Raw genomic sequence first — 13,470 nt, 5'->3', positions numbered from 1 at the left:
CAATATTCTAATCAATAGATATTCGACTTTTGTACTTTACTATTATTATTATTACTTACTTCTCCTTGGACCTCGTCTGCCCGCTTGAGAACTTGGTCGTTCCATCTGGAATAATCAGAGTTAACTGATCAGTTGGTTTGTATAATATTTATATTCGGAAAATTAGACTTAATTTTATGTATCTATGGAAATAGCGCTCGCATTTTCCTGTTTACTTCCAGGGCATCTGCAGTTCTCGCTAGCTACTCCGATCTAAAATCTCAGCCGAGGTGCTAATGCTATCGGCCTTACTCGACAGCGTAAATTCTCGTCCGATTTTCTGTTTTTTATCGGTCATTGCATTTTTGTGTGTCAATCTCGAATTACCAAGGCTTCTGATTGGTTGAAATAGTGCGTTCTTTGTTCAGCAAAAGGCACCTGTCCTTCTCTGGATAGTATAATAAGTTACGAGGTTCCCACCATGTAAAAAATTGAATACATACAGCGCTAGTCAGCGCTAGAGCTATTTTGTTTTTCTAGTAACCGGAGTCAGAATTGCTCTTCGTTTATAACTATAGCTATAACCATTGAAAAAATAAATGGAAACGAAAAAAAAAAAAAAAAAAAAAAATGCACAAGCCAATTGATTGAAATCAATCGCTTGCTTGGCTTTCTAAAATGGCGCCAATGTCAATTATCATAAAATGAATTGTTTGAAAAGAGATTAATACCAAATTTATCGCCCGAAAATCATTAGGCTTTTTCACATTACTGATAGCATTGTCTTATACTAGAACCTTTGCTAGTCTCAGTACGGCTATCGATAGATAGAATCGCTTAATATAGCCTATACAGCTACAATGCCAATTTGTAAATTTTAGAGCTACTATTACTTGTAGTTCTAGATGGACCTTTAACAGGATAATCGGATAAATGGTCAGACGGATTCTCCGGTTATTAGATATATTGCCGTCATCCATTGTCTGTATTGCGTCATGCACGTATTTAGTTCAGTTGGTTGGTTGTTTGACTTCCTCGAAAACCGTCTGTACGTAATAGGCTGCACCTGATGTTGTTATTCGATGCTACCTTTTTTGAAAACTGATAAGGGGAAAGAAATAATAAAGGAAAAAATAATAATGGGAAGAAAGAATGAGAAAGAGAGGAAAAAAAGAAAGAAAGAAAGAAAGGAAGGAAGGAAGGAAGGAAGGAAGGAAGGAAGGAAGGAAGGAAGGAAGGAAGAAAGAAAGAGAGAAAGAGAGAGAGAGAGAGAGAGAGAGAGAGAGAGAGAGAGAGAGAGAGAGAGAGAGAGAGAGAGAGAGAAAGAAAGAAAGAAAAGGAACAAGAAAGAAAGAAAAGAACTGACGAAAATTTCTCTCAAATTTAGTGAAAACAGTACTTCAACAGTACTTCAGGCTTCAATTTTAAATCAAGCCTGGAAATAAACAAAAGATAATACAGGAAACAGCGCCATGGTTGTAGATTTGTAAAAAGAAAAGAACAGAGTGGCCAACGAGAGCCTTGTAATCGACGAAATCAAAATCCATCAACATTAACCTCATGGCTTTATCTTCGCATCTTTCAATGACATTCTAATAAAACCCGGAACAAATTGACACCAATAGATTAATAGACTACTTGCTGACTGTCTATTGTCAGGTTATATGAATAGATTATATTTCCCCCCAGCTACTGATAAAAATACGGCGTAGCTCAGGAGCCTCTTTAGGTGCGAGGGAATGAAGGCAACAATAAAGGAAAGAAATAGAGATTCTAATTTTCCTCTATTTCCTTCGCCCATCGTCCTCTAGATTTAGCAACGACGCGATTCTCGTACCTACAAATCAATCAGTCGTCTTGGCAGCCAATTGAAAAGAAAAAAAATTTCTACCGTTTGTTTTATCGTTACCAGAGAATTAACCATCGATGCGTATCAAATCTATGAAAGTGAAGTCATTCAACCCGTGAAATAGATGTTAGACTAATACACGTTAGACTAGTCGCTAATTCCTTTGTTTTCTTTTGTCTATTTGACTATTACATCTTAACTATTAAATTTCGTTTCACGGGTTTAATGTCTTCACTCTAACTTGTTACTACTTGTTATCGTAAATACTAGGTTTAAAAATTCTAAGTTAATTTGAATAATATGAATATTTGTATCATAATAAACTTATAATCAAATAGTTCCTTGTTGGTTGTTGTTACATTCATAATTGTTTGTTTTATTAACCATAAATTTTATAAATATGATTTCGGCCTACTCGGCCATCCTCAGGGAAATGAAAAGCGTTACAATTCACAAAGAAAAACGCGATCAAACCATTTCAATCAAACCATTTGAATCAAATCATTTCAAATCAAATCATTTCCTATTTGATAAAACACACAAAAAATTCTCATTTCTGTTTCCATTCCTTGTTTCATTTTCAATTCATTTTTCTTCTCATCTTTTCTAATTGTTTTTCCATTTCTATGTCGATTTGTTTTTCTTTTATTATTATTATTATTGTCATCATCATCATTATTATTATTATCCTATTTATATTTAACTAATTTAATATTCATATTAATATTTAATTAAATATTTGATATTTAATTATCATTATTACTTCTATTATTGTAAATATGTTTTTATAAGAATTGAAATGGAAACATTTAAAATTATTATTATTATTATTATCATCTTTATTACTGTTATTATTATCAATTTTATTTTATTATGATAATAATTATACAGCTTCTCATTAATCCCATATAGGTAACTGTCCAATTATTTTCTTAATTGGACAGGTCTTGTCGATATGGGATTAATTAGGCAGCTATATGATTAATAGGTAATGGGATTTGAGGAAAATTTCGAGGACTTCCAAAATTGGATGAAGCCGTAATGATAATAATAAAAATCTTTATCATTATTATTATCATCATCATCATTATTATTGTTATTATAAGTATTATTATTTTATCATAATAATAATAATATTATTATTATCATTATTATTATTATTGTTATTATCATCATCATCATTATTACTGTCATTATTATTATTATTATTTTATAATAATAATAATAATAATTATCATTATCATTATTATTATTAGAGTGCAAACAATTAGTCCGTGAATCACTAATTACTAAATAGACAACAATGGAATTTGCATGAAATTGTGCTATTTAGTATTACTAAAGTTTCACGGTTATATGTTATCATTATTATTATTTTATTACTTCTAGCATCATTACTTCTAGCATTGTAAATATATTACTTTATTATAATAATAATCATTATCATTATTATCATCATCATTATTATGGGTATCATTATTATTATATGTTTATTTCAACTTCAGACATTTTTGCTACATGAATACAGAATATTGCGGGCATGAATAGTCTAAGCAAATATCTGCATGACTGGTATTATTATTATTATTATCATTATTATTATCATTATTATTATTATCATCATTATTATTATCATTATCATTATTATTATTATCATTACCATAATTATCATTACCATAATTATCATTACCATAATTATCATTATTATTTTATTATTCAACTCATTCAAAAATCAACCTTTTTTCCTGACGTCTCGGTAATATAACTATCCGTTTCTGGTTTTCTTTAGGTTTCCCCCAGTAACGTTTGAATAATCTAACGCAATTAAATCATGTTTGTCATCTAAAGTACAAATCCATAAAAGGTATTTTCGATTTGGAGACTTTCCATTCTCATTTCCTCTTTATTCACAGTGATTTCGTCACTCTTCTCTGATTGGTTGATATTTTATATTCTCCAATTTGATTGGTCGTAAAAACAAGAGGTTATTAAGTCGCTCATGTTTACCCATTAGTAAGAGCCACTGATGCGTTCTTCATTAATTAAGCCTGTCTGCGCAGAGAACAAGGGAATATACCAGGTGAAGGAAGATAAGATGGCTATCAACCACTTGAAAGTCAAGGGTTTTATTGAACATTTCCCAGCGGAAAGCTCTTGAACTGCCTCACTGAATATCACGTATCAAACCTGCTACTGAAAAGATGTGGCACAATCTTGACGAAAACTGAAAATATGGACTGGAAACATCCAATAGTCGGTGTAATAGCAGCGATGAAATAAGCTTGATAACATCCAATACCTCTCTAGTCTAGAAAACAATTTTTTTAAGTATATATCCTATCTGTGTATTCTACTCATGCGTCTAATTACTATTTCGCTGATTTACTGTCTTGAAGGTCGATTTCCGTGTGAATAAATATGTCAGGATTTTTGATCACGTGACCTGGAATATAATCACATGCTATTGTCATGTGATCATGGACACTGAACATTTGAACACATGTTCTGGACATGTGATAGCGCGATGAGGAAAATGTCAGAAAAGGTAACCTACTAAAGCCGTGGTCCATAGGATTGAGGGAAGGGATTCTGGGAAATAAGATGGCGGTCCCCTATTCAGTCCCACAATTCTATGCACAACGAAGTCGTTACTAGTCTTTCTTTGAACTCTGCGAGGGCGACACGTGGTTCGCGGTGGGTACCACAGAGTGTACATAGTTATTTCCATTTAGTTTAGTTATTTTTGCTTGAGATAATTTGTACAGCGATTATCTGAAGGATGACCCGTGCGATCGCGATATCGATATTAGACCTGAAGTTCAGTGAACTCAGACTAATAGACTAGAGAATTCTTGATTGAGCTTGATCATCATCAATGGAAACTGAATATATCTTAAGAAACATCTTTTTATAGAGTGTGTGCAACCATGTGGCTCAAAATCCCTTGAGATATGAGTAACAATGAAACAACCGCCATCTTGGTTGATCTAGTTATCGTCAACCAAGATGGCGGCAATGACGTAACATGCACCTGCTCTACAGCACCATGCGTCACATACTCGTCTAATAATACCTGTAATACAAAACAAATCACTCGAAATCGCATGTTGATTTAATACGACTTACTCAAAAAATGCTTTTTCGAAATAATAATAATTATTTTTGTAATTCAAACTCGATTTTCCCTTTCCTTCCCTTTTTATTTTATTTATTTATCTATTTATTTATTCATTTATTTATTTATTTATTTTTGCTTTAGATATATATTTCACTTCATACTTTCCTTTTCTCTTCTTTTTATCCCTTCCTTTTTAAGTTTTTACAAATTTTCTATTTCATCTTTCCTTCTTTTTTCTTCCCTTTTTTACTATATATCTTTGACTTCTTGCTTTCTTTTGTCATTATTTTCCATCTATCTTTTTTATTTTTCCTTTTTATCCTTTTCATCCGTTTTCTCTAGTATTTCATCTCATTAAAAAGCCACTTATACTTCCCCATTTCCTCATTACGTACTGTTTGGTCTTCCTTTCTTCCTATTTCTATATCAAACTGCTACTGTTCGTGATTTTTAATAAATTGTTTTTCAATCTGTGGGTTTTGAATTAACGTTAATTGCGGCTCCTTAAATCCAGTTCACCATTCTGCACGTCTAGCGCCTCTAATTGTAACTTAACGGTAATGCGCTATACTCTGCGTCAATTAGCGACATTACGAAAAATATTTATATTTACAACGCATGAGACTATATATACTTGTATATAAATGTATATCTACACGTATATTGAAAATTCTATCTGGTAGCAAGAGTATTTCTTAATAAATAAATTTGATTTGAATCTGTGTTTATCCTTATAGCCCTGCAACTGAAAATATTTACTTGGCCAATTCATAGGCTCTATCAGTATGACATATATACCATACCGGCATATAAAGTTCCTATAATACACACAGATATTTATACACACACACATATATAGAATAAAGTACATAGCCACATACCTACGTAAATAATATATTAAAGAAAACACCTTATATCAAGTAAAGTACACGAGCGAACAAATATTTCAATGATTTCGAGCTGGTAGGAAAACTAAAAGGAAAAAATACCAGAAATCTGAGTGAATCTAATCAAGGCTTTCCCGATCCGAGAATATTAAAGAAACAAATAGAATACTAAAATATATTAATTTGGCAACTGACCTTAAGGAAAGTAGGTCTCGCAAATCTCAATCCTTCATTCCCTGCCATAGTTTCGTGGCTTAAGACAGGAATTTAAAACTCTGATTTAAACAAAGGACAGAAAAACATCCGGAGAATGGCGTTTATTGCGCCGTTTGACGCGCATGCATGTAAATAACTTATATGAAGTATTTTCACGTCATATATCTGTCTTTCGTAGCCAGTGATTGCCATATCACTTCAAAATAAATCATTCTTTTAGCTCTCCCAGACCTGCGTATTTTTCTGCTTATATATTCAGTTAACCTCTCGACGAGGTTTATGATACCGAGACAAAAGCAGCGAAGCCGGAGTTTTCATTTTAATGTTAGTTTGACTTATGTTTCTGTTCGCCGTAGCCTCAAAGGTGCTCTAGAAGAGCGATTAGACAAGTTATTAAAATAAAACTACATGTATGTAATATTGAATGCAATTCAAAGAGGACAGTTCCATTAACGAACCAGACGATGATAGTTTTGGCACAAAATTGTTAATGACCCCAAAACACCTGCGTGTCAGTTATGTAGCGAACAGAATAGCGAGGTATGGTAAAGGCGACGCATTAGTTTACGACCTACATATGCGATGTAAAATTTTTATAAAACCGAAAAAGCAATCATCATTTGAATATGTTTTTCAAATAAATTGTTGAATTTTAAAAATTTATATTTATATTAAATCTAAAGCGTTTTCTCGAAAATTTGTTACAAATGTTTGACTTCAGAGCTGCGAGTCTTCGAAAGGTATGTAAATCAGTTTCAAGTTTAAGGAAATAGATAACGATTTTTTTGTTGCATTTATATAAAAACTGTCTTCAAAAGCCATTGGAAAAAGCAGAGAAAGGGCTTCATGATTTGGTCTAGACAACAAAAAACGGCGTGCACTTGCGCGTAATTCCCCAGCATAATGCACAAAACAAAAATATCATATTCAAGGGATTGACATAGGGTCAACAACATTACTTCAAATAAAGAAATTTCTTTTTTGTTTTAAAAGAATGCACATTAGTTTTAGTTTTGAACAATGCTGGTAATAATATTCAAGGGCATGCCACATGATTAGAAATGCGATAATGCTTATCAAGAAAGAAATCATATTCAAGGGAATAGCGCTTGACATAAAAAGGTTATCCATTACGAAGTATATTGTATCATGTGATTTTAAAAGTAGCAGAACCTTCAAACTCTTAAAGAAAGAAATAATAATCAAGGGAAAGACACATGTTCTGAAATTGGTAGCATTACGTTACGATGTCAATTTCTCGCGAATATAATATCTGAGTCTAAACCTATGAAGAAAGAAATAATATTCAAGGAGCGGGAAGGACGCATAGTCAGAAACGGGAAAACATTACGCTATTAAAAGAAAGTTTATTTTTTCCAAATGATACCTATTATAGAAATAGTTTTTTTTTTAAATCAGTAAAGAATGGTAAAGTGTTCGCTTCAGTGTACGTTACAATATCAAGCATAAAACACATAGGATCCCCCACGATAGACGAATCTAGCTACCCCACTGCTAATATGACAGATATATATACATCATGATATCAAATAATTCTTACATTGATTTTGATGTATTGCTACTAATATTCTGCCATCAGAAAATCGTATCGTCAGCTAAACGCATTTCAATTTAAACAAATCTGTTATATAGCAGCAGGACTGCCGAAACACTGATCTCTGTTCAACTAAAGGATGTATTAAAATTATTTGAAAAATTGCAAGGAAATGATACAGTTTATCTAATGGATGGTATGAAATTGATTTCGTACCTCAACGGAGAACTCTAAGAATTTTAAAAAAATTTTTTCCTATGAATTTTTTATTTTCTGGTTTACTCGAAACTGAAAAAAAAACCCTGAAACAAGAAAAAGACTCGCCTCGTGTGAGCCTAGCGCGACAGAAAATAAAAATAAAAATAAAATATACTTTAAGATGTATTTTTTGGAGGAAAAAAATCTATCTTGAATCTTAATATCAGAGATAACATAATATCAAACTGATAGTACTATCATCTACATCACTGATTATTCTTTTAAAAAAAAAACGGCCATTGAAATGTTGAAAAAATGGGCACCCGGAGTCTCGAAAATTTAGGTCTTTAGTGATGCCACTAAGGTTAGAAATAGTCTTGAATAACAAAATGTTGTATGCCAAAAATATATAAATACACACATATATATATATATATATATTTTTTTTTTTCCATTACAGCCACGGCTGATGAAAACACTAATGAATGGAATCCTTCAGGACAAATAGTTCTACATATCCTGAATTTGTCCCTTTTGCCTTCAGCTGGTTTATCGTGTAATTTCCGGGCGTTTGGTGTTTTATATTTGGCTCAAAGTGTGTTCAACATGGACCTAGCGCGCGCTCATTCTTTCATGCTTAAGCTTAGGCCTAACTTAGGACTGACTGCACTTTTATAATAATCATTGGATATCATTCTACTCACCACGATGTGTGTATACTGTTACGCTTACGGAGGCTCCTAAAATCCTGCTTGTCTTTCTAACATGTCATTCACTTTAGTTTCCCATATTTCTCAGATTACTTTCGCTATTAAAATTCAAGCCAACATCAACCTAAAACCGAAAGAATATGTGATATGTATTTGTCAAAAAAAAAAATCTGATTACATCGGTATAGATCAAGATAAGGTTTTTAAGAGATCTCCTCTTACAGTAAATCTGTACAGTACTGCATGTGTAGTGGAACCAAGTTCTATATTTGTGAGACCACTTGGGGCAGTATATACTAATAGGTCACGTGGTCAGTAGATGTCATGTTGAATGTCAAGATAATAGATTGTCGATGCTTTTATCCGTTAAATACCGACTAAAGCCCAATATGTGTCAATTGAATGGAAAAGTAGGAATATGCGCGGGGGACTACCGTTTGTCCAATCACGTTAGCGGCTAGCCTCCTACGCTGACGTTGCGTGACAGACACTAAGAACGTAGGAGGCTGGTTAGCGGCAGGGTCACGCCGTAGCAAACACCGGGTACATGTCCGTTTTTATCATAACTTGGAAATTTCTCGCGCGCTGATTGGCTTAGAACCATTTTCGATTAGAGGATAGACCTGCTTGTGCTTACGACATCCGTCACGACGCGCGCACTGAGCGAGCGGATGTAACGGCTTGTTCAAACTATTTACTTGTCTTTTTGTTCATTTTTTTCGACTTTGTTATGGTAAAAAACAAATCAAAGTCAGTTTTCTATGGGTCTGTATTGTAATCGAACATGAAATGACGTCAAAAATGATCCAAATTTTGCAGTGAAACCACTAGATGCGCTCGTGGTTCCACTTGAGTTTGGATCATTTTTGACGTCATTTCATGTTCGATCAAATCCAAATACACGAATGCAAATCAAAATACACAAAAATAATATAAAAACTCAAAACGCTAACACAAATAAAACAAATTCGAATACACGAATAGGAATACCAATACGTAAGAATAAGGGACGTTGTTGCAAATAAAATTAGAGAGAAGATAGCGAGAAACGAAAGCAAGTGGAGTATTTAAGCTCTTGTCAGTAGACTTTTTCAAGGACGTATTGTGGATCAGGAAAATACACTTGATTTTTTGAATCGAGATTGCTTACTTAACTATTAATTCTATAAAAAGGAATTAGGTAGTCACTCTTTCTAAAAAGATATTAAATATTTTAAATAGATAATAATTTGCATTCAAAATGTTTTAATTTACCTGGGGTTCGAACCCACTGACAGAAATTCGAAGAAAAAAAAAAAAATCGATTCAACTTTGCCATACCCCCGAGACATCCGCAGAGCTGAGGCGGCGTATGGACTTCGGACCTGACGGCGATTAAATCCTTCTGCCCTTGGGTGTACGAATTACGCAAGAAAATGTTCTAGCCGAAGCATCAGGGGAGAGACCAGCCGGCCCCCAGACCATATTGGCTGATCCCTTGCATCTCTGCCACGCACGGAATCGGTTGAAAATATAATGTTAAAAAGACTAGTCTATTCGACGCATTGTTTTCACGGCTATTGTTATGCTGATTCACCTGGAACCGTGGTCTAGCGGAAAAAACTTGGATTCCATATAATGACACTGAGTCAAGTTCGGTTGCGGGAAGTTAGTACCTGGATGGGTGACCTGAAACTTATGCCTACTAAAAAAAACTCTTCAATGCTAGTTTTTTTGTTTTTTGTTATTTTTGTTATTTTTTGTTTGTTTGTTTGTTGTTGTTTTGTTTGTTTGTTATTTTTTGTTGTTGCTGTTGTTTTGTTTTTTGTTTGTTTGTTGTTTTTTGATGTTGCTGCTGTTTTGTTTTGTTTGTTTGTTTATTGTTTTTGTTGTTTTGTTGTTGTTGTTTGTTTGTTGTTTTTTGTTGTTGTTTTGTTTGTTAGCTTGTTTGTTGTTTTTTGTTTGTTTGTTGTCTTATATTGTTGTTGTTGTTTTAATTTTTTGTTTGTTGTTTGTTGTTTTTTGTTGTTGTTTTGTTTGTTAGCTTGTTTGTTGTTTCTTATATTGTTGTTTTTGTTTTGTTTTTTGTTTCTTTGTTTGTTGTTTGTTGTTGTTGTTGTTGTTTTTGCGCTGTAACTTTTAATCAATTAAAATCCGTTTATAGAGTTTACGTTGAGAAATCGTCAAAAATTAAAAACTGCCAGTCATTTAATTAGTGACCGGCAGTCTGTAGTCATAAGCAAATTTCCTAGGTACTATACGAAGAGAATCTTTCGTATCCTGTGTTGCGGATAGACAAACACTTAAACTAGCATCAATAGGACTATCCCTCAACCTGATTTAGGAGTATCCATTCACCCGATTTAGGAGTATCCATTCACCTGATTTAAGAGTATCCATTCGCCTGATTTACGAGTATCCCTTCACCTGATTTAGGAGTATCCCTTAACCTGATCTAGAAGTATCCCTTACCTGATTTAGGAGTATCCCTACCCTTGACTAGGAGTATCCCTTAACTGATTTAGGAGTATCGCTTAACCTGATTTAGGAGGCGCGCATGTGTCCTAACTGTCGTCTCGATGGCCACCATATCTTTAACATGCTTATTGCCTTACATTTAGATCTATCCTTTTGAAATATACTGAATTGAAATGGGGAAATCAAACATGTGGAAGCTCAGCTTCATTGGAGCTGATCGATACGTTTTACAGCCGTACAAGAAAGAAGTTGAACTAGTACAATTATTAAATAAGCATGCCATCTCTCTGCAATGGGAATTTCTTTTAATCGAAAAAGATCGAAATAGCTAAGAGAAAATGGCCATTAACTGATCGGTCAAATATGGAAAACCATGCTGGTTCTGCACTAATCGTTCTTTTTTTATTATTATTATTTTAACTAATCTTCCACTAATCCGGCGTTCTTACTGAATACTTTCAGTGTGCACACTCAAGTTTTTCGTCACTTTTGTAAAATGCGTACCACACTATAAACCATCCCTTTAGACAACCGATTGGAAATTAAATTCACTTTGATTATTTGTCGTATTTGAACTCAATATTTTTAAGTATTAAAATTTAAAATTTAAATTTTAGTGGGCTTGAAACAGTAGAAAGTCCAAAATATAATAACTTGGGGGGAAAAACGTTTTCAAGGTTCAAGTTTCCTCACTAGAGACCTTTAGCATCGTTTTTACCGCTATATCCGCTTACTACTAACCGCTAGGAATATCAGGCCCAGAAAAACGCCTGCAAACACGAAGAAACACTCGGCATCATTGAAATTCAATACGGCCACTCTTCCAGCAACAACTTCGTTATGACGTTTTCCTAAATATAGCCTGCTTTCAGCCGATATAAATATTTTGAGTAAATTATACCGGCTGAATGCAGGCTACCTGTATGTCGAAGGTTTGAAGGAAAACGCCTGACGTCGAACTGCAGTTTGAGGTTTGCGGGGCTAGTAAGATCGTCGTGCTATAGGTCTCTTTTGTATCGATAGATGAGAGGAACTACAAACTTGTGCGACGAAAACGGTTGGTTTAATATTAAAATAACTGCTGATATATTCCAGCAGGAGAACCGTTTTATGGTGTATTGAATTCCAGTAAAAGCCATCTGTGGACAGGGTTTTATCTCTCACCATATCTGCATAGAAAACTTGAATTGTTTATGTGGTCTATTGTTCATTAAAGCTAAGAAGTATCTAACAATGTCAATACTTAGACACGAAGTTAATAACTTTATTGTATCCCTGTTTATTTTAAATAACTTTTAAAAAGACTATTCTTTTTTTTTTTTTTACTTTCTTTCTTCGTTTTTGTTCTTCGTTTTCTTCTTTCTTTCGTTCGTTCTTTTCTTTCTTTCTTTATTGCTGTGTGTGATTTGATGTCTTCGTCGTTAATTGCATCGGCTGCCTTCCAGTCTTCTTCTGTCTTCTTTTTCTCGTTTTTTCTGTTCTTTCTTCTTTCTTTCTTTCTTTCTTCTTTATTTCTTTATTTCTTTCTTGCATCTTTTTTCTTTCTTTCTTTCTTTCTTTCTTTCGTTGTTTAAACCTTCAAGTTCAAATTATATCCAAGTATTCTGAAACAACCTCCCGGCTTATCAAAGTCAGGGCACGACTCATAAATATATCGAAAGTAGGCACGACCAAAGCCTTTATAATTTTGGTACTTTCTCGACTAAAGAAGTATATTATTGTTTTTAATCATTAAAAAATGTTACCAACTCAATATGAAAAATGTGATTAGCAACAATGAGTGATTCTAATTTTGATCGTAACATTTTTTTGCCCTTGTGATTCTGACTATTTGGACCTTTGGTGTGGCAAGGTTTACGACGCGGTGCGCACAAGAAAAAAGCATTCATGGCTGCCATTTTTTATTTTATTATATATATTTTTTCACATTTCCCGTAAGAATGTGATGACAGAATTTTATCATAATTCAAAAAATAGAACTATTTATCAAGCCAGATATAAGCGTCTTTTTTTTTTTTTTTTTTTTTTTTTTTGCATTTCTTTTGATCCCTTATATGACTTAAAAAAGATCTTAAATTTCAACTCTCTAAAGAGATCTTTAATTTGAGGCCTTTTAAATTATATAAGATCAAAAATGAACAACTGAAGCCAAGCCCTTGAAAAGCATTGATACATGTGTGGGGTCAATAAAAGGTTATTATTTCTCATTGTTGCGTAAAAACACTTCATTTCTCAACAAAAAAGGTAGATTTTCTTGTTTGTATAATGAAAGATTCTATCGAAATCTTACAATAGGTTTTTTTCTATGTAAATATACGGGTACAACTCATTTTAAATGATCTTAAGCGCTCGAACGATGCGAAACAAAAACAAAAAATTCTGGAATGAGCTTCGTATTCTAACTGATCATTAGTAGGTGAGAAAACTTCTTCAGTTTTCCCTTGAGATGATAAAATGTCTATTGTACTACAAAGGTCGAAAAATTAAAACAGCTTCAAAAA

At 33.2% G+C, this 13,470-nt stretch overlaps 1 protein-coding gene across 5 annotated transcripts in view; it reads right to left on the bottom strand.

Annotated features, from left to right (window-relative positions):
* The window catches only part of LOC116291287 (uncharacterized), a 28,442-nt gene extending 19,597 nt beyond the window's left edge, over positions 1-8,845 (bottom strand). For 4 of the 5 annotated variants that reach the window (XM_031698445.2, XM_031698446.2, XM_031698450.2 and 1 more), the window contains exons 1-2: positions 6,029-6,126; positions 60-105 (exon numbers count right to left, since the gene is read on the bottom strand). In XM_031698445.2, the coding sequence (XP_031554305.2) occupies positions 60-105; positions 6,029-6,076 (94 nt within the window). In that variant the 5' untranslated portion in view covers positions 6,077-6,126. Of the gene's footprint in view, positions 1-59; positions 106-6,028; positions 6,127-8,506; positions 8,637-8,734 lie in introns of those variants that run through there. The other variant, XM_031698447.2, reaches the window with a different exon arrangement.
* Between the last annotated feature and the right edge of the window lie 4,625 nt (positions 8,846-13,470).

This window comes from Actinia tenebrosa, unplaced genomic scaffold (assembly GCF_029948245.1).
Source record: "Actinia tenebrosa isolate PJP-AT-01 unplaced genomic scaffold, QUT_ActTen_1.0 PGA_scaffold12__29_contigs__length_12842862, whole genome shotgun sequence".
Lineage (NCBI taxonomy): Eukaryota > Metazoa > Cnidaria > Anthozoa > Actiniaria > Actiniidae > Actinia > Actinia tenebrosa.
The sequence above is the reverse complement of the archived record's forward strand: the minus strand, read 5'-3'. Positions and strand labels throughout refer to the sequence as shown.